The following is a 22,154-nucleotide window of genomic DNA, read 5'->3' as shown; positions in this document are numbered from 1 at the left end:
CATTATACCGGAGACAGCAGAGCGCTGTGTTGGGCAGCCCGTCCACTGACGGAATATTTATTTGCCAGCTGGGACACTGCACATATCACGGACTATACAGACACAGCTATGACATCAACTTCTTTCAGACTATAGATAAAAGCACTCACTGTCTGACACTCACAATTATGCGTTCCTATCACACCGCTGTGTTGACAAGAATTTCACTGCAAACTGACTAGCACCTTCTCAAATCCCTGCCAAGGTGGTTACAGACGTATCATGCTAAAATCAAGAGCAGACTATTTGTAAATTATTTCCTCACATTAAATGTACCTGGGATTCCGGGGGCCCTGGAATGCAGTGTGTCCACACTACAATTTACACAGAGTTCTGCCACTTCCTCTGTACGTGAGAATTAATGGGAGAGCCGGGTGACATGTAAATTTTTTAATGAGCAGAAAGTGCTAAATTTGCAGACTGCATAACATTTTAATTTCCCAAAGTCAGGAAGTGCACTGAGGCAGACACAATTTCAGGCAGTTCTTGTTTGTAAATTGCAAATTCTAATTTGTCTACTGTGGCATAAACCCTCTTCAGCAAGAAAAAGTAATTCTAAATTCAGATTTGAACTCTTAGGCGTTCCTATGTGGGATTCCACCTCAAATGGGATTAAAAAACAAACTCTGTAGGAAGAGGTGCAGTCATGTAATAATCTAATTGAGTATATTCATACACACACACACACACACACACACACACACACACACACAAAGGGACCAAGTGACATATATGTAGTCTTTGGATTGCTGTCTTCAAAGGAAGACATAAGCATGGATTAAACCACTACATGCCAACCATGACAAAGTAGGTCTTAATGCAAATTCACTATAAAAATTACAAAAGTTCCAAGTTATCCGGTCTTTGTAATACAGCTGTATTTCAACCTAAGTAGAAAACATGCTTACTGGCTTAGCATTTTTGGAGATTTTTTTAAGTGTTTCCTCTTTCTGTGTCTAGTATGTGTTCTCCCTGTTCCCTCTCTTCCTCTTGCCCCTCCCCACTCCCCTCTCTCCCCCTCTTCCCTCCCCCTCCCTCATTTCTCTCTCTCCAGAACCATTTTACACAAACCCTATTTCAAAACTACACGGCGAAACCAGCAGCTACTTTCATACAACATTAGAGATGATATACAGAAACCTGAATGGATACACAGCACAACAGACCTTCCATTACTGTCTTCTGAATAAGATACACTATTCTATAGTATTATTAAGTAAAAACGATCTAACCTATTAATGCTGTCTCTTGCATCAGAGCTATAAGAGACTTGCACGTTTAGTTATTTTCAATAGTGAAAAACACTCCAAGTCATCTACCCTTTCTTTCTGAATGCAATCCATATGTTTTAGCGTACCAAGAACACCAGTATTTAATTTTGTTTTCAAATTAACAATGTGCTTATAAACCAGTAATGTCCAACTTCTTTCTGGGATATTGATTCTGATGGTTTTTAATTACTATTGAATAATGCATTGTAGTGAAATAACACCAATTTCTGTATGCTCTTAATTTGAAAGTGGTATCCCGTGTAAGAACTACTTTGTCAGGCCAATGATATACCCAGGATATATGTATCTCCAGTATAATATATACATGGTATATGCAATATTTCAATATCAACTAATGTGTTTGGATGGCTTAAAAATTTAGTGGAGCTTCTGAAACTGCTTAAAGACTATGAACTTTTTTCACAAATGAAAGTACATAGAACCACATAATGAATGCAGTTTATGAAACAGTTTCAGCGTATGTTTGGTTGCAAGGATACAGAGTGATTTTATATATATACACATATACACACAGCCATACATGATAAGCAATTGAGAAAAAAAGGGTACAACTATAATTCAGTTCCAAATCCCTGTAGCTTTAAAATACTTTTATATGTCCATTTGGTTTACTTGTTATAAGTAACTCTTGCCACCTACAGTTTTATACAAGCATTTTATGCAAATTTATATATTATAATTTAAATCTAACATGAATAAAGGTGACCAAATTCCCAGGACAGATCAGTGGTATTGCTACATCTCAAATTCAGAGATAAGACTCCTGCTTCCAAGATCAGGCAGTTGTTCTAGCCAATCCTTAGCATTCCTTAAAAAATAAAAAAAATTAAAAAATAGGAGTTCCCGTCATGGCTCAGTGGTTAATGAATCAGACTAGAAACCATGAGGTTGTAGGTTCAATCCCTGGCCTTGCTCAGTGGGTTAAGGATCCGGCGTTGCTGTGAGCTGTGGTGTGGGTGGCAGATGCTGCTTGGATTTGGCATTGCTGTGGCTCTGGCGTAGGCCACAGCTACAGCTCCAATTAGACCCCTAGCCTGAAAACCTCCACATGCCATGGGCGTGGCCCTAGAAAAAGACAAAAAAAAAAAAATCATTTACAGATTCATAGACAAGACGGCAGAATACAGAGTGCCAATCAAGCTCACCTTCTCTCATGAAACACCAAAATCACAACTAACTGCTGAACAACCATTGACAAATCAGACTGGAGTCTACCAAAAAAGATTACCTTACACCAAACAAAAAGAAGAAGCCACAAGGAGATGATAGGAGGGGCGCTTTTGCCATCTAAGCAATCCCATACCCATCAAGCAGTGACCCACAAACTGCAAAGTAACTATCGCAGAGACCCTCCCACAGGGATGACAGTTCTGAATCCCATGTCAGGTTCCCCAGTCTGGAGGTCTGGTACTGGCAGAAGGAGCCCCTAGAGCATTCAGCAGTGAAGGCCACCAAGGCTTGAGCACAGGAGCCCTACAGGACTGGGGTAAACAGGACCATTCTTGGAGGGCACATACAGGGTTTCCACATGCACTGGCTCCTAGGGCAAAGCAAGGATCACATAGGAATCCAGGACAGATCTACCTGCAGGTCTTGAAGGGTCACCTGGGGAGGCAGAGGTTGCTGTGTCTCACTGTGGGGCAGGACACTGGAGGCAGAGGTCCTAGGAAATAATGATTGGCATAAGCTTCCCTAGAGGCTACCATTTCTGAAAAATCTGGCCCCACCCAGCAGCATGCCAGCACCAGGGCTGAGAAGCCCCATGCCAAACAATAAACACCCATCAGCAGACAAGCTGCCTAAGGTCTTCCTAGGCACAGAGCTGCCTTGAATCAGACCCAACGACGTGGGCTTACCAGAGTAACAGATGGCTCCACCCACCAGTGAGCAGGCACCAGTCCCTCCCATCAGAAAACCAGCCATGAATCCCTGTATTAACCTCCCCCTCAAGGGGGCAGACCCAGAAACAAGAGAGGCTACACCCTGCAGCCTGCAGAAAGGAGACCATGAAGACAAAAAGCTAGACAAAATGAAATGGCACAGAGATGTGCTCTAGATGAAGGAACAAGACAAAGCCCCAGACGGACAACACAGTGAAGTGGATATAAGCAATCCACATGAAAAAGACGTTAGAGTAATGACAGTAAGGATGATACAAGATCCCGGTGGGGTTGGGGGAACTGAGGCAAAGGTCAAGACATTACAAAAGATGTTTAAAAAGAAATAGAAAATGCAAAAAACAAGCAGAGATGAACAACACAATAACTGAAATGAAAAGTTAACTAGAAAGAATCATTAACAGAACACAGGAAGAACAACAACTAAGCAAGGAAGACAGATTGGTGGAAATCACTTACATGGAACAGAATAAAGAAGAATGAGTGCTCGCTTCGGCAGCACATATACTAAAATTGGAACGATACAGAGAAGATTAGCATGGCCCCTGTGCAAGGATGACACGCAAATTTGTGAAGCGTTCCATATTTTTTGGGGCTTATCAGACACAACTTAGAATAGATTTACAAGGAGATCCTGCTGAATAGCATTGAGAACTTTGTCTAGATACTCATGTTGCAACAGAAGAAAGGGTGGGGGAAAAATGTAATTGTAATGTATACATGTAAGGATAACCTGACCCCCTTGCTGTACAGTGGGAAAATAAAAAAAAATTTAAAAAAAAGAAGAATGAAAACAAAGGACAGTCTAATAAGAAACCTCTGGGACAACATTAAATGCACATTATTGGGGTGGCAGAAGGAGACAAAAGAAAGGACCTGATGTCTTCTTTGGAGAAATGTCTATTCAGGTCTTTTGCCCATTTTTCCATTGATTGATTGGTTTTTTTGCTGTTGAGTTGTATAAGTTGCTTATATATTCTAGAGATTAAGCCCTTGTCAGTTGCATCATTTCAAACTATTTTCTCCCATTCTGTAAGTTGTCTTTTGGTTTTCTTTTTGGTTTCCTTTGCTGTGCAAAAGCTTTTCAGTTTGATGAGGTCCCATGGCCAACAAACACATGAAAAAATGCTCAACATCGCTGATTATAAGAGAAATGCAAATCAAAACTACCATGAGATACCACCTCACACCAGTCAGAATGGCCATCATTAATAAATCCACAAATAACAAGTGCTGGAGGGGCTGTGGAGAAAAGGGAACCCTCCTGCACTGCTGGTGGGAATGTCAACTGGTACAGCCACTATGGAGAACAGTTTGGAGATACCTTAGAAATCTATACATAGAACTTCCATATGACCCTGCAATCCCACTCTTGGGCATCTATCCGGACAAAGCTCTACTTAAAAGAGACACATGCACCTGCATGTTCATTGCAGCACTATTCACAATAGCCAGGACATGGAAACAATCCAAATGTCCATCGACAGATGATTGGATTCGGAAGATGTGGTATATATACACAATGGAATACTACTCAGCCATAAAAAAGGATGACATAATGCCATTTGCAGCAACATGGATGGAGCTAGAGAATCTCATACTGAGTGAAATGAGCCAGAAAGACAAAGACAAATACCATATGATATCACTTATAACTGGAATCTAATATCCAGCACAAATGAACATCTCCTCAGAAAAGAAAATCATGGACTTGGAGAAGAGACTTGTGGTTGCCTGATGGGAGGGGGAGGGAGTGGGAGGGATCGGGAGCTTGGGCTTATCAGACACAACTTAGAATAGATTTACAAGGAGATCCTGCTGAATAGCATTGAGAACTTTGTCTAGATACTCATGTCGCAACAGAAGAAAGGGTGGGGGAAAAAAACTGTAACTGCAATGTATACATCTAAGGATAACCTGACCCCCTTGCTGTACAGTGGGAAAATAAAAAAAAAAAAAAAAAAAGAAAAAAAAAGAAAGGACCTGATAAACTATCTGAACAGATAATAGCCAAAAGTTCTCCTAACATAGAAAAGGAATGGTTCACTCAATTACAGGGTGCACAATGAGTCCCATAGAGAATAAACCCAAGGAGGAACACCCCAAGACACATATTAATCAAACTGATCAAAATTAAAGACAAAGAGAAAATACTGAAAGCAGCTTGGTAAAAGCAACAAATAACATACAAAGGAATCCCCATAACGTTATCAGCTGATTTGCCAGCAGAAACTCTGCAGGCCAGAAGCGAGTGGCACAATATATTAATGACAGGAAAAAACCTACAACCGAAAATACTTTACCCAGCAAGGCTCTCATTCAGATTTGAAGAAGAAATTAAAACTTTACAGACAGCAAAAAAGAAGAGAATTCAGCATCACCAAACTAGCTTAACAGCAAATACTAAAGGCACTTCTTTAGGCAGAAAAGAAAAGGCCACAACTAGAAACAAGAAAATTACAAATGAGAACGTTACTGGTAAAGGCAAACATATAGCAGAAGTAGGAAATCATCCATGAACAAATATTGTATCAAAACCAGAAACAGGAGTTCCCGTCATGGCACAGAGGAAACAAATCCGACTAGGAACCATGAAGTTGTGTATTTGATCCCTGGCCTCGCTCAGTGGGTTAAGGATCCGGCGTGGCCATAAGCTGTGGCGTAGGTCACAGATGTGGCTCAGAACTGGCGCTGCTGTGGCTCTGGCATAGGCCAGAGCTGTAGCTCTGACTGGACCCCCTAGCCTGGGAACCTCTATATGCTGCAGGTGCGGCCTTGAAAAGACAAAAGACAAAACAAACAAAAAAACCCAGAAATACTCAGAAAAATTAAAACTATGAATGAAACAAATCTGTAATATGTATTACTTAGAAATGGAAAATAAAATTGGATTAAGAATGACCCCATCAGATAGTTACAGCATTAGTCATTTTATAGTAAAGACTGAGCTCAATACCAAAAAAAAACACAAACAACCATTAAAAAAATGGGCAGAAGATCTAAAAAGACAGTTCTCCAAAGAAGACATACTGATGGCCAAAAGACACATGAAAAGATGTTCAACATCACTCATCATTAGAGAAATACAAGTCAAAGCTACGGTGAGGTAACACCTTACACCAGCCAGAATGGCCATCATCAAAAAGACTACAAACAGTAAGTGCTGGAGAGGGTGTGGAGAAAAAGGAACCCTAGTACACTGTTGGTGGGATTGTAAATTGGTGCAACCACTGTGGAAAACAGTATGGAGATGCCTCAGTAAACTAAACATAGAACTACCATTTGATCCAGCAATCCCACTCCTGGGCATCTATCCAGAGAAAATCATGACTTGCAAAGACACATGTACTCCGATGTTCATTGCAGCACTATTTGCAATAGCCAAGACATGGAAACAACCTACATGTCCATCGACAGAGGAGTGGATCAAGAAGATGTGGTACATATACACAATGGAATATTACTCAGCCACTAAAAGGAATGAAATACCAGCATTTTTAGCAACATGGATGGACCTAGAAATTATCATGCTAAGTGAAGTCAGTCATACAATGAGACACCAACATCCAATGATTTCACTGACGTGTGGAATCTGAAAAAAAGGACACAATGAACTTCTTTGCAGAACAGACACTGACTCACAGAATTTGAAAAACTTATGGTCTCCAGAGGAGACAGTTTGGGGGCTGGGGGGATGTGCTTGGGTTGTGGGATGGAAATGCTATAAAATTGGATCGTGATGATCATTGTACAACTACAAATGCAATAAATTGAGTAATAAAAAATAAATAAAGACTGAACTATATTCTACTTTGTAACTTTCAATCTTTCTCTATACTTATGATTTAAGTAGGTCTCTCATAAAACTCTCATAATTTTGTATTTCCTTTACGAGATAATTTTAATTCATTTATATTATTATCCTTGATATATGATAATCACTAATATATACCATCTTATTTTTTTCAATTAACTACAATTTTTCTTTCTTTCCTGACCTTAAAAATCTTATTTCACATTTATATATTCAACCTTATTTTAACTGGAACACTTGAATCAGAGTTTGACACAAATGGTATTACTGTTCTTTGCCTGAACAATACATAGTAAGCAAAACATTTTAACTTAGAAGATTATACCTTCTCATATTCTGTGTTAATTCTGTCTATAGTTTAGTTCCATCTGATTTTCACCTGCCCCTTAATTGGTTCCTTTTTATTAAAAAATAATCAATTTTTATATTTTTAGTAGTTTACTTATTGAGTAAGCCCTCTCTATCTTGATTGTCTGAAAAACTTTTAATTTTGCTCTCTTAATATGGGACTTTCTCATTTTATCTTCCATGTGTTTAAACCTTCCTTTCATATAATAACTTTATCTTTCCTCTCTGTATTCTGAAAAGCATCATGAGGTCTACTTTCTAGTTTACTAATTTTCTCTTCAGCTTTATCTGAAGCTGTCTTTGCTCTTATTTTTAATCACCCATTGAGTTTTCACTTCAATGGGTCACATCCTATTTGGTTTTTCCTCAAATTTGTCTGTATCTTTACAGTATTTTTTCATTTGTTCTTTTAAAAATACAGTCTTTTTATTTTTATTTATTATACAGCCTCATTCGTGTTGCTCTAGGAGTCCATGTTATTAGAGTATTAACTCACCTATCTATTATGTTGCCAAATCTCCCTCCCTTGCAGCAGACTATTCCCTTGGGTGATATAAAACTTTAATAAGTTCATTTTCAGGAGTGGACTATCTTTATTACAGACAAATGCACTTGAGTTGTAGAAAGAACTCTAGAAAATGGCATGCTGTTCAGTTGTGCTGGTAGCCCAGAAATTTTTATCAATTACATAAATTATACATTACTTTTTGTTCCCTGGATTATATCTAAGACTCCACACCAGAACTAGGTACAGGACTGTGGTTTCACTACAGATTTTACTTAAGTGAAGACTTCATTTTTCTTTTCTTTACCATGAATTTTCCTGTGGCTTCCCTGGGCTAATGGATAAAAAATTTCTAGTAATTTTTCATGATGGCAGCAGCCATTTATGAGATGCAGTTTTATTCATGGTTCTTTCTTTCAACCCACAGCCTCAGAACTGAAGGCCTAACTCTCTAGGACCTACATCCACACCTCATGCACCTCTTCGGTATCCAGCTGTCCACTCACAAAGGTCCTTTTCTAGATTTGACATCTGCTGCAATTCTGGCACTTGAGAATTTCTTTACTTTCTTTTGAACTTGATATTCCATCTCTCCCTCTCACACATACACACATACTCTCTCCCCAAATGTGTGTGCATGTCTTTTAAGTTTTAATATTTTATCCACATTTTCTAGACATTTTGAGACAAAGGTGTTTATAACTAGGACAATGGCTAGAGAAGAAATGTGTCTGAATATGATTATTCTGAACAAATTTGTAAATAAAGCATTAACAGTAATGTTTTCTATATACTTCATATTGTAGGACTCTTAAGTTCTGATTTGGCTTTTAAAATATACCACATTACATTATCTAGGTAACTCTGAATTCCACTGACATCCATTGTGAACTCTGAATTTCTCCTTCCTAATAGTTCATCACCTTTGTATCATTTGTACACAACTTTGAGTAGATTCAGAGGTTATGTTGCCTCTCTAGTTCAAAGGAAGTAGGCTAGCTTTATTTTGAGATAATAATAATACTGATAAAGAGCTATTTATCAATGCATTGAAGATACTAATACTCCTAAAGTAAATAAACATTAAGCGATAATTTCTAATTGTCAACTGCAACTTTCTAGCTGTCTTTTCAACTCCCATTCTTTTTCTTAGATACAGACTTGTCCCTCTTAAAAGCTGGGTACTTTCACTATGAGAAAGTCTTCTGTTTTCAAAAATAAGGACCAAGAACAGTATTATTTCTTTGTAAGACTTTGTCAGCAGTGCTATGTCAGAAACGCCCAGCTTACTGGTAAACAGAAGCTGTAACTTTCACTGTAAAATACTGTAATTATATAGCACAACAGTATCTCTGAGGTTTTTATCACTGAGGAAATCAATAAATAGCACAGACTACAAAACTGCTTTTGCACTGCAGTAGATAGAGGAGGGAAAATGAAAAAGTTTATTGACTTAGTTAGGGACTGCTACTATAGCAAATCAGACCTGAAAAAGGAAACAGCTTTTTTAACTGACTGATTTAAATTCACGTGCCCAAATGATTTAGTCTAATAAAAGACTTGATAAAGAAGTAAACAAATGAAAACAACAAAATATCCCCCTTGTAAGCCTCATTCCCCTCCTTCTTTACACACAAGTCCTGGCATCATTACTGTTAAAATATCTAATCATTAGAAAAAATTCTATTACTACTATAAGAAATAAGCTAGAGGCTAAGGGGATTCTATGTCTTGAAAGTCTTACACATATCACACTTGTATTTGACAAATGTCGTAATTTAGAAAAGTGTCATTTTGTATAACTAAGAAAAGGCCCAATGTTTTATCTTGCAGCTGTGTTAAATAGGTTGCTTTGGGAATTTTAAAATATGCACAATAGAAGCAGGAGGCATTGAATCACCCAAAGCTGAAATATGATATTGAAAGAGGGAGAGAGTGAAAGAAACTTCAAATCTTGCTACTTTTTGATCACATGAATCAATCTGTTCAACACTAAAAGAAGAATACTAAATTATAAAAATGTTAAAAAAAAAAAAACTTGTTTGTGGTATGTTTTCATTTTAATCCTCAACTCAAAACTAATGCCTAAGGGAACAAACACTGTATCTCTGGATAAATGATTAGTAAAATAGCTGTATTCTTTTTATTCTTGTGTTTCTGATACAGACTTAGTGAGATGCACAGTATCCATCCCCAAATCACAACCAGAAGCTGTGCTTTAACTTCAGCTGCAGTCTGTTCTCAAAGAACACCACGTACCATGGACAGAAAACTAAGAGGCCCATTGGATTTTATTCTGTCAGCAGCATAATTATCTATTTGTATTTTTAATAAGGTTTCTTTTTAAAGGTCCCTGTAGATACAAGAAGGTAAACAGAATTGTATAAATGCACTGAAAATAAAATATCTTAATTTTTTTTATGGCTACACTCGTGGCATATGGAAGTTCCTGGGCCAGGGATTGAATCCAAGCTGCACCTGCAACATTTACCACAGCTGTGGCAATGCCGGGTCCTTTAACCCACTGCACTGAGGCAGAGATTGAACCTGCCTCCACAGTGACCTGAGCCACTGCAGTCAGATTCTTAATCCACTGCGCAATAGCAGAAGACTTAAATAGCTTGTTTTCAGATAAATAAGAAATACAAATACTTCTATACAAATACCTTTACCTGTTTGCATTCCACAAGCAACTTGTAATGTGTTGTAAGAAATGTCAATATCTGGCCGCTGTTAGTTACTCCAAAGACAGTACACTGTTTGATCCATTCATTCATATAGATATGATTTCAGAACAATTCTTAGTACCTTAATTCATGGTCATAACAGGAATGGTAAATTCTGTATATCTAAGGGCTCCTCAATAAAGGAGTGAGTTTGCAAGCATGGAAATCAAACTACTGTCTCATTAAGAAAATCTAAGGAACAAAGCCATGAAAAATGTGGAATATTTAGCTTATAGCACCCATTATATTCCTGAGCCAATCTTCTACACCTATTTTTAAAATTTATATTTTATAAACATTTCCTTTAAACATTGTAATTTCTAGCACAAACCCAGCATTTTCAAGGAGTTGGTAAGAATGTTCCCACCAAACAACTGTTGTACATTAGTAAATCTACCTGCAGAAATATTTTCTGTCCTTATATATATTTTTTAAATTCTGTGGACATTGGTTTAGTAACAATCATAAATTAGGAATACATAGCTTACTTTTTGGAAATCATGTGACTCTATGAGGCGTTGAGGGGGCCCTTTTGTACTTTAAACTGTGTAGCACTTCCCTGTTCTGGAAAGAATGACAAGCCCCTCCATGGAAATGACTAAATCCCTTTTTGCTCATGGGAGAGCAATACTGTGTGTCATTTGTTAACTGGACACAGTTATTATTCCTTCTGCTTCCTGGGAAATTTTTTTTTTTTTTTTCCAATTATGAGAGAAATCTAGGATGGTGGTATAATATTGCATTTTTGCTGTTACTCAAGAGTTTTTCATTTTTAATATTTCCTTCAAAGGAACCCAGATGGTTAAATATCAGAGCTCCCCAGCATCTGCTGATTGCTCAAGTAGACTTACTCTGCATGCACAGCCCATCCGTGCAGTTCTTGGACTGTAAGACGAGGCCATCGCAGTCCTTGCCTCCATTCTTGGGGGCTGGTGCTGTGCACTCCCTTCTGCGCCAGTGTGTGCACTCGGTCCCGCAGGTCGACCACTTACTCCATGAGGTCCATCTGCCATCCACTGCCACACAAAACCCAGCATCAGGTCAAAGGGAGAAGGAACTTCGCAAGGGCAGAGGGGCACACAAGTGTAACTGAAACACCCAACACTGAAGAAAATGCCCCACCAAGGAGAACTGTATTGACCTGAACTAGTGGAAGCACTGCATGTTCTACAGACCCATTGTGGGCTCTGAGACCCTGCCTTGTCAGGTGTGTGACTGTTTCCTCACTGACCAGGCAAGGGAAGCTTAACGGGACACAAGGAAGCCAAAGCTGTCACCAGGAGCTACATAAAAGTAAACCATGGCGGTGCCCCTTGTTCTATTAAAGAGGATACTTTTGGATTGAAAATTAAAGGACCTTGGAGTTCCCGTCATGGCTCAGTGGTTAACGAATCTGACTAGAAACCATGAGGTTGCAGGTTCGATCCCTGGCTTTGCTCAGTGGGTTAAGGATGCGGTGTTGCCAGCAGCTGTGGTGTAGGTTACAGACATGGCTCGGATCTGGCATTGCTGTGGCTGTGCTGCAGGCCGGCAGCTGTAGCTCCGATTCGACCCCTAGCCTGGGAACCTCCATATGCCATGGGTCACACTTTAAAATGCATTTTTTTAAAAGGTCCTAAACATAAATAAGGGGAAATTAGTGAAGTAAGAGTCAATTTTCCAAAGAAGTTTGTGAAATATAAAAATAATTATCTAGGACTTAATGTAAGACACTGTCAAACTACAATGTACATAACATGTTATGTCTACATATTGATAGAAATTACATTAATTTTAACAGTCTACATAGTTTGGGAAATCTATGTGATTTCATATTCAAATTACTATGTAAATATATGCATTATACATAATATGTATAGAGATATAAATATGTCAACATGAAAAAATAATGAAAGTATTAATATTTCAACTGTACAAAGTTGGCTGTATAAGCAACTCCCAGCTATTTGGAGAAAAGACATTTGCTTTGACCTAGACCATCCCAAAGCACACACACAAAACACACACACATATTTCTATTTTAAGTAAATGCTCAGGGCATTTTAATTGTGAAAGTCAGTATAGAGACAGAACACAGCAGAGAGCAAGATAAAATACTGAAATTCTTAGCCTAGCTACGTGTCAAAAGTTTGTTCTATAAATAAAACCTCTCAAAAAATTCAGTGTGGTAATACTCTTTTGATATTTAGTAATCAACACAGGAATATAAAATACAGATTATGGTTTTCTCTCCAGTTCATTTCTGCAACCCATCTCTGAGAAAGGCTCTATTAACAGATGAACCTAACAAAAGTTGGGCAGAATAAAGGGAAGTAAGGAGTTCTGTGCATCTAAATAATGGAAGTGACAATTTAATAGCTACCCCAATGGAACACACTAAATTTATGGTTATTTCAAAATAATTTTAGCTTAACTTTTAAGTATATTGTATAATTAGACATTTTAGTGGGTTTTGGTTTTGGCAAATATTAACTTCAATTTACCAGGCGTTAAGAGCTGGTGACAATATGATATAGCACAGAACGATGCTCAGAGAGGCAAAGGGACGCAATCTTGCTATAGGTACCACTGCAAGTAATCCACAAAATAGATGACCAACATGTACAGACAATAAAGAGATGACTACATTGCATTTTCAAAATCCATTAATTAGCTCATGTGTCACAAAGCTTAGATTTCCATTTTTTGGTTTTTTTTTTTTTTTTTTTTTTTTTTTGTCTTTTCAGGGCCTCACCTGCGGCATATGGAGGTTCCAGGCTAGGGGTCTAATTGGATCTGTAGCCGCCGACCTATGCCACAGCCACAGCCACGCCAGATGCGAGCCGCGTCTGTGACCTACACCACAGCTCACAGCAACACAGGATCCTTAACCCACTGAGCAAGGCCAAGGATCAAACCCACGACCTCATGGTTCCTAGTCGGATTCGTTAACCACTGAGCCTTGATGGAACTCCTAGATTTCCTTTTAATGCATTCCAAATGTTTTATTTGCCCTCGTCCAGAAACTGACACAAATATCAAGTACTTCACCTAAAACATTTTATAAATTTCAGTTCCAGTTAATTTCTATGGCCTTCTGGATATCAAGGGTTGTCATCCTAAATATGTGGCTTTCAATGCTGCTCAAATGCCTTGAATTACAGAACCTGCAATCTTGGCTCCAACAGTTTTGTTGAGTTTTTGTTGGGAGAGATTATGGTCATGTGTGTTTAATCTTCTGTTTTGTACTATTTTGCATGTTTGGGTAATAAAGTCAAGTACTCTTTGGGATAAAAGATTTGATTTCCCAACAATGTGAGCCCTGACTAATATGATGGATTTAAAAGATGGTTATTATACATTCAGGTCAAGAGTAAGGTTTTGTAATACATACCCTAAAACTTATTTCTAGAATAGGAGGAGATATTTGGAATGAGAGCACTGGTTTATTTACCTGGGCACAACGTGGTACAGGCTATTTTCTGCACACTCTGCCCTTCACAGAAGGCACCACCATTGAGTGGGGCTGGATTGGTGCAGGTCCTTGTGCGCTTCTGATACCCTCGTCCACAGCGGCTATTACACACAGACCACTCTGTCCAGGTGGACCAGCCACCATTTACTGGAAGGGTGTAAATAATAAAACTTGAATTAAGCATATGCCCATATACACAGAGACACACAAACCACACATAGCACCTAAACAAAAAAGTTGTATCCCAAGTGACCTAAACAAAACAAAACAACAACAACAACAAAAAAAAGTGAGAATTTCAAAGTAAGAAGCAGCCTTGGATATTATTTCATTCAAAATTTTATTGCAGAGCTGAAGAATCTAAGCAGAGAGATAAATAAAAATGAATTATCAACTTCTATTTACCTACTCAGAAAAAAGAGGATTGTGTTCTACTCTCCCCAGCCGGTGTTCTTTGGAAAAAAGAATCCTCTTATAAAGGTCTAAACATTACTTTTGGCAACTTATCTAAAATAATATATGTTTACATCCTTACCCCAAAGCTGCATGTGACTCTGAAGCATGGGAACTGATGAATCTAAATGACAGATGATTATTTTCCCTTAGTATATATAAACTTTTTCACCTCTGAATGATTTTTAGTTAGTTTCATTACTAAGTGAACCTAGTTTTTTTGCTTTTGTAAGTCTTGACAGCTGGATTTTTAACTGAGTATCTATTTGAGTGAATTAGTGATTAGCTGATGTAACTGAAATTGACACCTATTTTGTGTACAAAGACAAATTACGCTGTTTGATGGAGATGTCAGTATAGGTATGATTATAAAACCTCCAATATTTAGTATTTCAGTATGTTGAGTCCATGAAATATTGAAATTAAGCAATTTCTAACAAAAATAATTTGATGGTGTGTGGTTAAAACATGGCACAGCTGGTATATGCCTCTGCTTCTTGATAGCAAAGAAGAGTATTACTCAGATAACACAAACCTTAATATGTGAACATCACGTGGTCAGCTCCCTCTCTAGAAACTTATACAATAGGGAATAATCTGAATGTGCTACATATACAAACATGGACAAGATTTTTTTTCACAGCAGAGAAAGGTAAATAACTGAAATCAACTGATACTCAACAGTAAGAAAAGGATAAACATGTATATTCATGCAACTGACTAGGGAGCTATTGAAAATGAGGCTGTAGAAGTCTAAGAATACATGGATATTTCACCATTATGTTTTTAAGTAAAAAATATGTATGTCTATTCCATATTTTAAGATCCCATCTATGCTTAGAAAATACTAGCATATATATCAATCTTATTTAAAATTATCTGTGGATAACAAAATGACAGGATTATAGGTATTCTTTTCTTTGCTCTTTTGCGTTCCCCCAGTTTTCTATAATGAATACATATTTGCAATCTAAACATGCTACTAATGAAATTAAATATATACAACAGAGTCAAAAATGAAACACTTGTTAGATGTATATGGTTCTTTTGTGGACTTGTAGTGAGCCCAACCTATAAGCCTTGGACAGCCTATTTTATGAGGCCATGAAAAGGACAAACAGATGTTTGCTTGTTGGAGTTTCATTTAGTGTTCCAAAAAGCAATTTAATCTTCTCAACTTCACAAAACTCCGAACATGGGGGAACTTTCAGTGTAACTTGCTTACCAACATACTGGCAAGCCAGTATGTGGGGTTACAATGTACACGCACTGCTCTGCTAGAATTTTATTGATGATTCAGTATCTGATTGAGAAATGAATCATGAAACTTTTACACAAAGAAAGGTCTTGAAGACCCTAGGCCATTCCCTCATGTTATGGAGAAAATAATGGCTACAAGCATCCTATTTCAGCGGCCAACTGAAGCTAAGTTAGTGATAGTCCTCGAGCATCAGACTCCTGACCCCTGGGGCTATGCTGTGTTCTAAACTCGAAATGCTTGTTATTTATGTTTGATCCTTCCTAAAGACCAGGTTCAGCTTGTGTTTATGAATATTTAAAGCATGCTATACATAGGAAAAGAGATCTGCATGTCCATTAAACACCTATGTAATACATCTATTTAGAGTCCACCCTCATTAGTTGTTTATGATTGGTACAAGCTGAGATGTGCCCCATTTCTTTTGCATTTCCAATGCTGTTAATTAAGTTGTTCGGCAAGTTGAGAAAAAGACAAAAGGTGGGAAACATTTAATTGTGACTTAAGAAAAGCAACGGCTTCAATCTCAACATAACCACTATCTAGACGAGGCAATTAAATTTCAGAGGATTTTTAAAAGATAGTAGGCCTCTGTCCTGTAATGAAAATGACAGTTTTAAAGCACCACTACCTTCAGTCTTTCAAACATCACAGTGGTTTCGGTTCTCATAACACCCTGCAGCATGAGGACACAACCAGCCAAATGGAACTACCTGCAGTAAGTAAGTGCCATGAGCCACAGACTTGCCAGCGGCTGTCCTTCCTTCCCAGTCATTTAGGCAAATCCCCTGGAGTGCCACTGAACACTGAAGCAGCTGTGAAGAGCTTCCTTACATTCTAAGTGGTAGCCACATCATTCCCAAGGTGGCAAAACCTCAAAATAGTTCTCAGAGTTGTTCTGTTTCCTCTGAGACAAAAACTCATCAAGAATAGGAAGACCTACTATGTATCCAATAGTACTGTGAGAAATATATAAATTTAAGGCGCTGTCTCTCAGTCTGCAGAGGAGCTTAAAAGCTTAGCTGGGAAGACAGAACTACCTGTGAAATGACAAGAAAGCCATTGAGAGCTAAAGCAGACAAGGAGATACAAGTATCATATGCCACACCAAAATGGAGTGTAGAATCATTTAGTACTTCTAGAGAAAGGATAAGCTTAGATGTGAGATGGATGAGAAGGGGCCAGAGAATGGAAGGGAAGCTTCCTAAAGAAGTCATGTCAAACCTCGCTATACGGTTAGGTTAAGTTAGGACCATTTGGCAATGCAGCCCGTCTTCACTCTGGATGCCCCTGACGTAGTGCAAAGCAAGTTTCAGGGAATGAAAGTTTCTCTGATATATTTGGAGAACATGTCAGCTCCAGTTTTCCTGAGGTTTTGCAGTCACTCTCCGGAGGCCCACAGAAAGAGCTGCAGGCTGCTTTAAGCATCTTCATCTCAAACTCCCTCTAGATCTTGGTGGTCCAGCCTATGGAGCAGGGAAGGCTAAGGGAGACAGGGAACTCTCCTGGTCCTTAAATAGAGTTCCTTCACTTCCTTATTAACTGACAAAGGGCTAGAGATTTCTAAGTCTAGTTTTTCTATGAGTAACAGGAAAGCAGTTAAACTTCACTGTCCATGTAAGAAGCTGGAAGATAGCAGCAATGGGGATTGAAGAAAGGCCTTTTTACTTGATATTTTAAAATTAAAATGAGAAACTGCACTTTTACCTGATCTAAATTGAGATCCCCAAAAGCTTACTCACCATAGACTATGACAGTTGCGGTTGTGCTTTTTCTCTTGGCAACAATGTTTTTGGCAACGCAAGTATAGTTTGCAGTATCTGAGAGGCGGGCCTGCTTTATGATGAGGTTGTGATCAATAGTAATATAAAAATTCCGATCTTCCACGGGATCAATGATGTCTTCATTTTTCAACCATTCCACCTAAAGATGCACAGGAGAAACAGTTAGACCCCCGGTATGGATCCCTCCACGGCTGTCTGTCTGAACTTCTGTTTTGCAGCATGAATAGCATTGCTCTATGCTACGAACTTCTGCCAACTGGAGGAAGTAACTTTCTGAGGTCACGTTAAGTGTATCACTCACCTGCCAAACACGCTGATTCTGTCTATGCTACATTCTTCTCAAATGTCAATGACCCAATTGGGAAATACAGAGTTCAAATTGTTTTCACTTCGCCCTGAAGGCAGGAACACAGTTTGGTGCATGCCAAGTTCAGAACCCAATCAAAAATAATAGGCTAAGCATTTCAAACTGAACTGAAACCTTTCCTATTTGATTGGTTTACTCTTGGCAACTTACCTGCTGCTTTTCGGAAAAGAATATAAGACTATTAAAAAAGCTCAAAAGGCATCTTAGACATCATGTAGCTCTAATAAAGCAACATTTGGATGATTTATGTGTAGCATTGCTGAGACATATGGATTAAATTTCCCTGAAAATGCACTTACTTTAAAATATAGCAAACATGTATTTAGAGAGGTATCTAAGCCAAAATACTTGGGAGGAGAAAAAGGTTTTCCACCAGCTCTCAATGCAATCTAAATGGCATATAAGTCATTGTCAAATCTCTCCTTTTGTCTATCACTTTCTTTCTGGCATCAAATCTTTGGCTTGTGGTTTGCTTCTGAAGATCTTGACCTAAAATGTGACTGTTCCAAACTACTGAACATTGTTTTTCCATGCAAATGATGGTTTAGCAGCAGCAGTATTACCCTTAAAAAATGAAGGGGGGGTGAAATCTATCTTCATAAGATGTCCTTATGAAGGATAAACTATTTCTTGTCCTACAAATTGCTTTTTTTCCCCCTATGCACAGATTTTTTCCATAAAACAGAACAACATTGATATTTACCACACTTAAAATTTTCTTTTGCAGTACTGTGGATATGGATACAAGTAACCTTCAGGTAGGGAGTCAATATTGTTGCCATTTTCAAAATCTTAAGGAGCTTGCTTCCCCAGCACCGCAAGAGGTCTGGAAATTAATCTCTAAATCTGTCAGTGGGCTGGATGCTGCACTGTTCCAAATTATATCTAACATAGGGACTCTAAAATAATGCTTCTCTAATCCTCAGGAAAAAAAAAAAAAGACCACAATTTAAGGGAAAAACAAAAAACAAACTTCTTGATATAAACATATGAGGATATAGATAAGAGCATCTATTTGTAATGATGCAAATTTTGAAATAGCTAAACATTGTTGATATTTACACTAATGGAAATGAGAAAGTGCAATCCCTTTAAAATAGTGAAGTTCCAAAACATGCATTTTGTTTTAAATAAAGACAGCACATTCAGTCATATGCTTGGATATATTTGATGACTCACACTCACTTGACCTGGATTTTCTCAAAATTTGGCCCTATGTATGTGGTATATACATACTTATATACGTACATACATGAACCCTCTACAAGAGCAAGGGGAAAGGTAGCAAAATTCCAACCCTTTCAATTGTCATCAAGCAGTTGACATGAATACCTTCCGAATCTAATGTTTACACAGGTTATCTCTGTCATTCGAAGGAAAGCTTTCCACTTACAGATGGTACTGTTGGTCTCCCCTGATTTTTTTGGTCTTAGATCCCTTCTGTGTGTGGGTCTGTGCTCATGTATACACATGCAGACACACTTAGTGTGCTTTTCTTTCAAGAACCCATACCTGCTCTTCTTGCAGGATGGCCCTCAGGCTCCCAGATGCTTCGCTTGAAGTTCCTAGGGGATCACAGCTTCCTCCTCAACTTCCACCTCTGCCACCGCCTCACAGGGGTAGAAATAAGCTTTGTGTCCAAACAGGCTGGAACCTGAGTTATTTCTCTCCAAAGTTTCCCTGCAGGGATCAGCCGAAGCTACCTCCCTGAGACATCTCAAATTGCTATGTTCTGGGCTTCTCCTTTTCTCTCCTGCTTGCTCCCACTGCTAATAGGGATGCCAGGGAGCACTTCCATAACAAGCCATTTGCATTCAAACCTTTGCCACATGGTTTGCTTCTGGAGAACCTGATCTAAGTCAGGACTGTTCAAAACTATGGTTTCTTCTGTGTACGTAGCATCAGGTAACAACAGTCAAGTGAACCTGATCATAAATGACATAAGGAGATCCTCAGGGATACTGCAAACCACTTGTTTATTTGAATATTCTATTACATGGAAGGAAAACGCAATCTGTACTGTTGACAGAAGATTTAAAAAGACTTAGGTGATTATTGGGTATATGATCTTTATGTTCTTATCCATGACTGCATTTTCCTCAGGTGTCTCTCACCAACACTGGGGCAGTGACTATGACATGAGCTCTGAGGAACCCCAAGGAGCCCCAGAAATGCTGTGGCAGCACCCCAGGACCTGTGAGGGACAATGCCTTCCCTCCCCTAACTTGGGCTTTAACCAAGGAAGCTGGCTTTGATCTGCTTTCCACACTGGGCTTGCCTACATGCCTTTGTCTGAGGAAACAATGGGATCTACAGCTGGAAACTACCCGCAGGAATGAAGAAAGGAGCCAAGGACTCTGGTTTTTTGTCAAGATGACCCCCTTCCCAGTTCCCTATGCCCCAGACCTCCCAGTCTTGTCACAATGTCCTATTCTGAGGGCTTATTTTGACAAGAATCTTGGGTCAGGACTGCCAGCCAGCACCCGCCTCCTGCACAACAATCACCATCGCGTTGTGCTCCCCGTCACCCACCCTCCAAAACTCTTGTAATCCTTCCACAAGGTCTTGGATTACAGCAGTGGTATCCTCTAAAACCTGCACCCCTTTTTAGATTTTTTTTCCCACTTTTCTTTAAATCCTAACCCTTGAGAATGCTGCTATTCCTTCTACAGTCCTTTCAAATGGGGGGGTGTTTGATCTCCCTTAAGCCAACACACCACCAGGCCTGGGGGGGGGGTCCCCTAAGTGTCCCCTCTGATCTGTATTGTCGATTCCAGACCATTTCCTCCAAACACCTGTGTTTTGTGAGATTTCATGCATCATCATTTTACCCAGCACAACTTTGTCATAATTTCTGATGATTTTCAAAATCACAAAGACGACACTTTCAGCATCTTGGCCTCTCCATTACGTGGCTCTCCCCTTGCACTGATCTTGGTCTGCAAGCCTCTCACACTCACAGAGTCACACATGCTAGGCCAGAGGCTTCCCCTCCTGGCTTCACTGTAGAAGACTTTTTCACAACTTAAAAGAAAGTCCTGCCACATTCATTTCTGCCTCTGGTCACCCCCACAAGTCTTTGCTCATCGTAACCTCTTGGAATACTTGTGTATATTCACCCTCTCCAGTTCTCATCCTCTTCATCTATGACTCCCATCGTCAGATCTGCTCTTTCCAAAGGTAGTGGTTACTTTCACTTTGTTAGGTGGGCTGGTGAGGTTTTACTATTTTAACGAACTTGACTCAGCCGCAGCATTTAACCCCATTGGTTTCCTCCTCACTTGCTTCCTCTGGACAGGGCACTTTCCTGCTTTTGTCCTATCCTCCCCCCCACCCCCCATCGCTTCCCTGGGCTAAGGTCTCTTCTCCCTGTGGTAACTCTTATCTTTGGACCTCCTCCTTTTTCTACTTTCTATCCATATTCAGTTCCATGGTGAGCTCATCCAGTCTCAAGCAGATGACTCTGAAATTTATCTCCAGTCTAGATCCTATCTCTGAACTCCAGACTCATATATCCAACTGCCTTCTTGCAACTCCACTGGGTTGTCTAATAACGACCTCCTGAACTGCCCTCCAAATCTGCTCCTCCCACAGCCTTACCCATCTCAGTCAAGGCCAGTGCTATCCTTCCAATACTTCAGAAATCTCAGATGTGGCCTTGACTCCTCTCTTCCGTGCCATTGCCAAGCTGATGTCAGAGCAGCATATCAGAATCGGACCACTTCCTGTCCCCTCAGCGCCCACTTCCCATGCAAGTCACTGTCAGTTCTCTCTGGATTATTGAACAACTTCCTGTCTTATCCCTGCCTTTCCCCTTGGCCCTAACATCTATTCTCAACACAGTACAGGGATGCTTAACCCCTAAGTCAGACCATGCTATACCTCATCTCAAAGCCTCCAATGGCTCCCTGTATCTCTCAGTGTCAAGGCCATAGTTCTTACAGGGAACTCAAGATTCTGCATCATAAAGACCCCTCAACTGAGATCACCTAGTTTACTCTCCCCTTTTCTCTCATCTCTTTAGACGCTGGCTTCTTTGCTGGTTCCTGTGCACACCAGGGGTGCTCCTGCCTTGGAGATGTTGAGTCTACTGGTACATCTGCCTGGAATAATCCTTCCCCCAGTAAGTTTGCTCTCTTCTCTCCTTCGGATCTTTAATCAGATGTCACCTTCCCAGGGTAACATCTACCTCTGTATACGTGCCCACTCTCTTGCT

The 22,154-nt window shown here is 39.3% G+C and overlaps 1 protein-coding gene and 1 non-coding gene across 5 annotated transcripts in view; one reads left to right on the top strand and one right to left on the bottom strand.

Moving 5' to 3' along the window:
• UNC5C (unc-5 netrin receptor C) overlaps nucleotides 1-22,154 on the bottom strand; it is a 381,350-nt gene that overhangs the window by 60,475 nt on the left and 298,721 nt on the right. For all 4 annotated transcript variants that reach the window (XM_021100734.2, XM_021100735.2, XM_084973398.1 and 1 more), the window contains 3 exons: nucleotides 17,530-17,710; nucleotides 14,056-14,223; nucleotides 11,474-11,638 (listed from right to left, as the gene is read on the bottom strand). In XM_021100734.2, the coding sequence (XP_020956393.2) occupies nucleotides 11,474-11,638; nucleotides 14,056-14,223; nucleotides 17,530-17,710 (514 nt within the window). The remainder of the gene's footprint in view (nucleotides 1-11,473; nucleotides 11,639-14,055; nucleotides 14,224-17,529; nucleotides 17,711-22,154) is intronic.
• On the top strand, nucleotides 3,713-3,819 carry LOC146401048 (U6 spliceosomal RNA). Its single transcript, XR_014813894.1, has one exon. It is a non-coding gene; the product is annotated as a U6 spliceosomal RNA (small nuclear RNA).

The sequence above is a fragment of the Sus scrofa genome, chromosome 8 (genome assembly GCF_054392235.1).
Source record: "Sus scrofa isolate SSC_HxYL_T2T_F1_AM1 chromosome 8, Sscrofa_HxYL_maternal_Yorkshire_Landrace_v2.0, whole genome shotgun sequence".
NCBI lineage: Eukaryota > Metazoa > Chordata > Mammalia > Artiodactyla > Suidae > Sus > Sus scrofa.
Note: the sequence above shows the minus strand (reverse complement) of the source record. Positions and strands in the feature narration are given on the sequence as shown.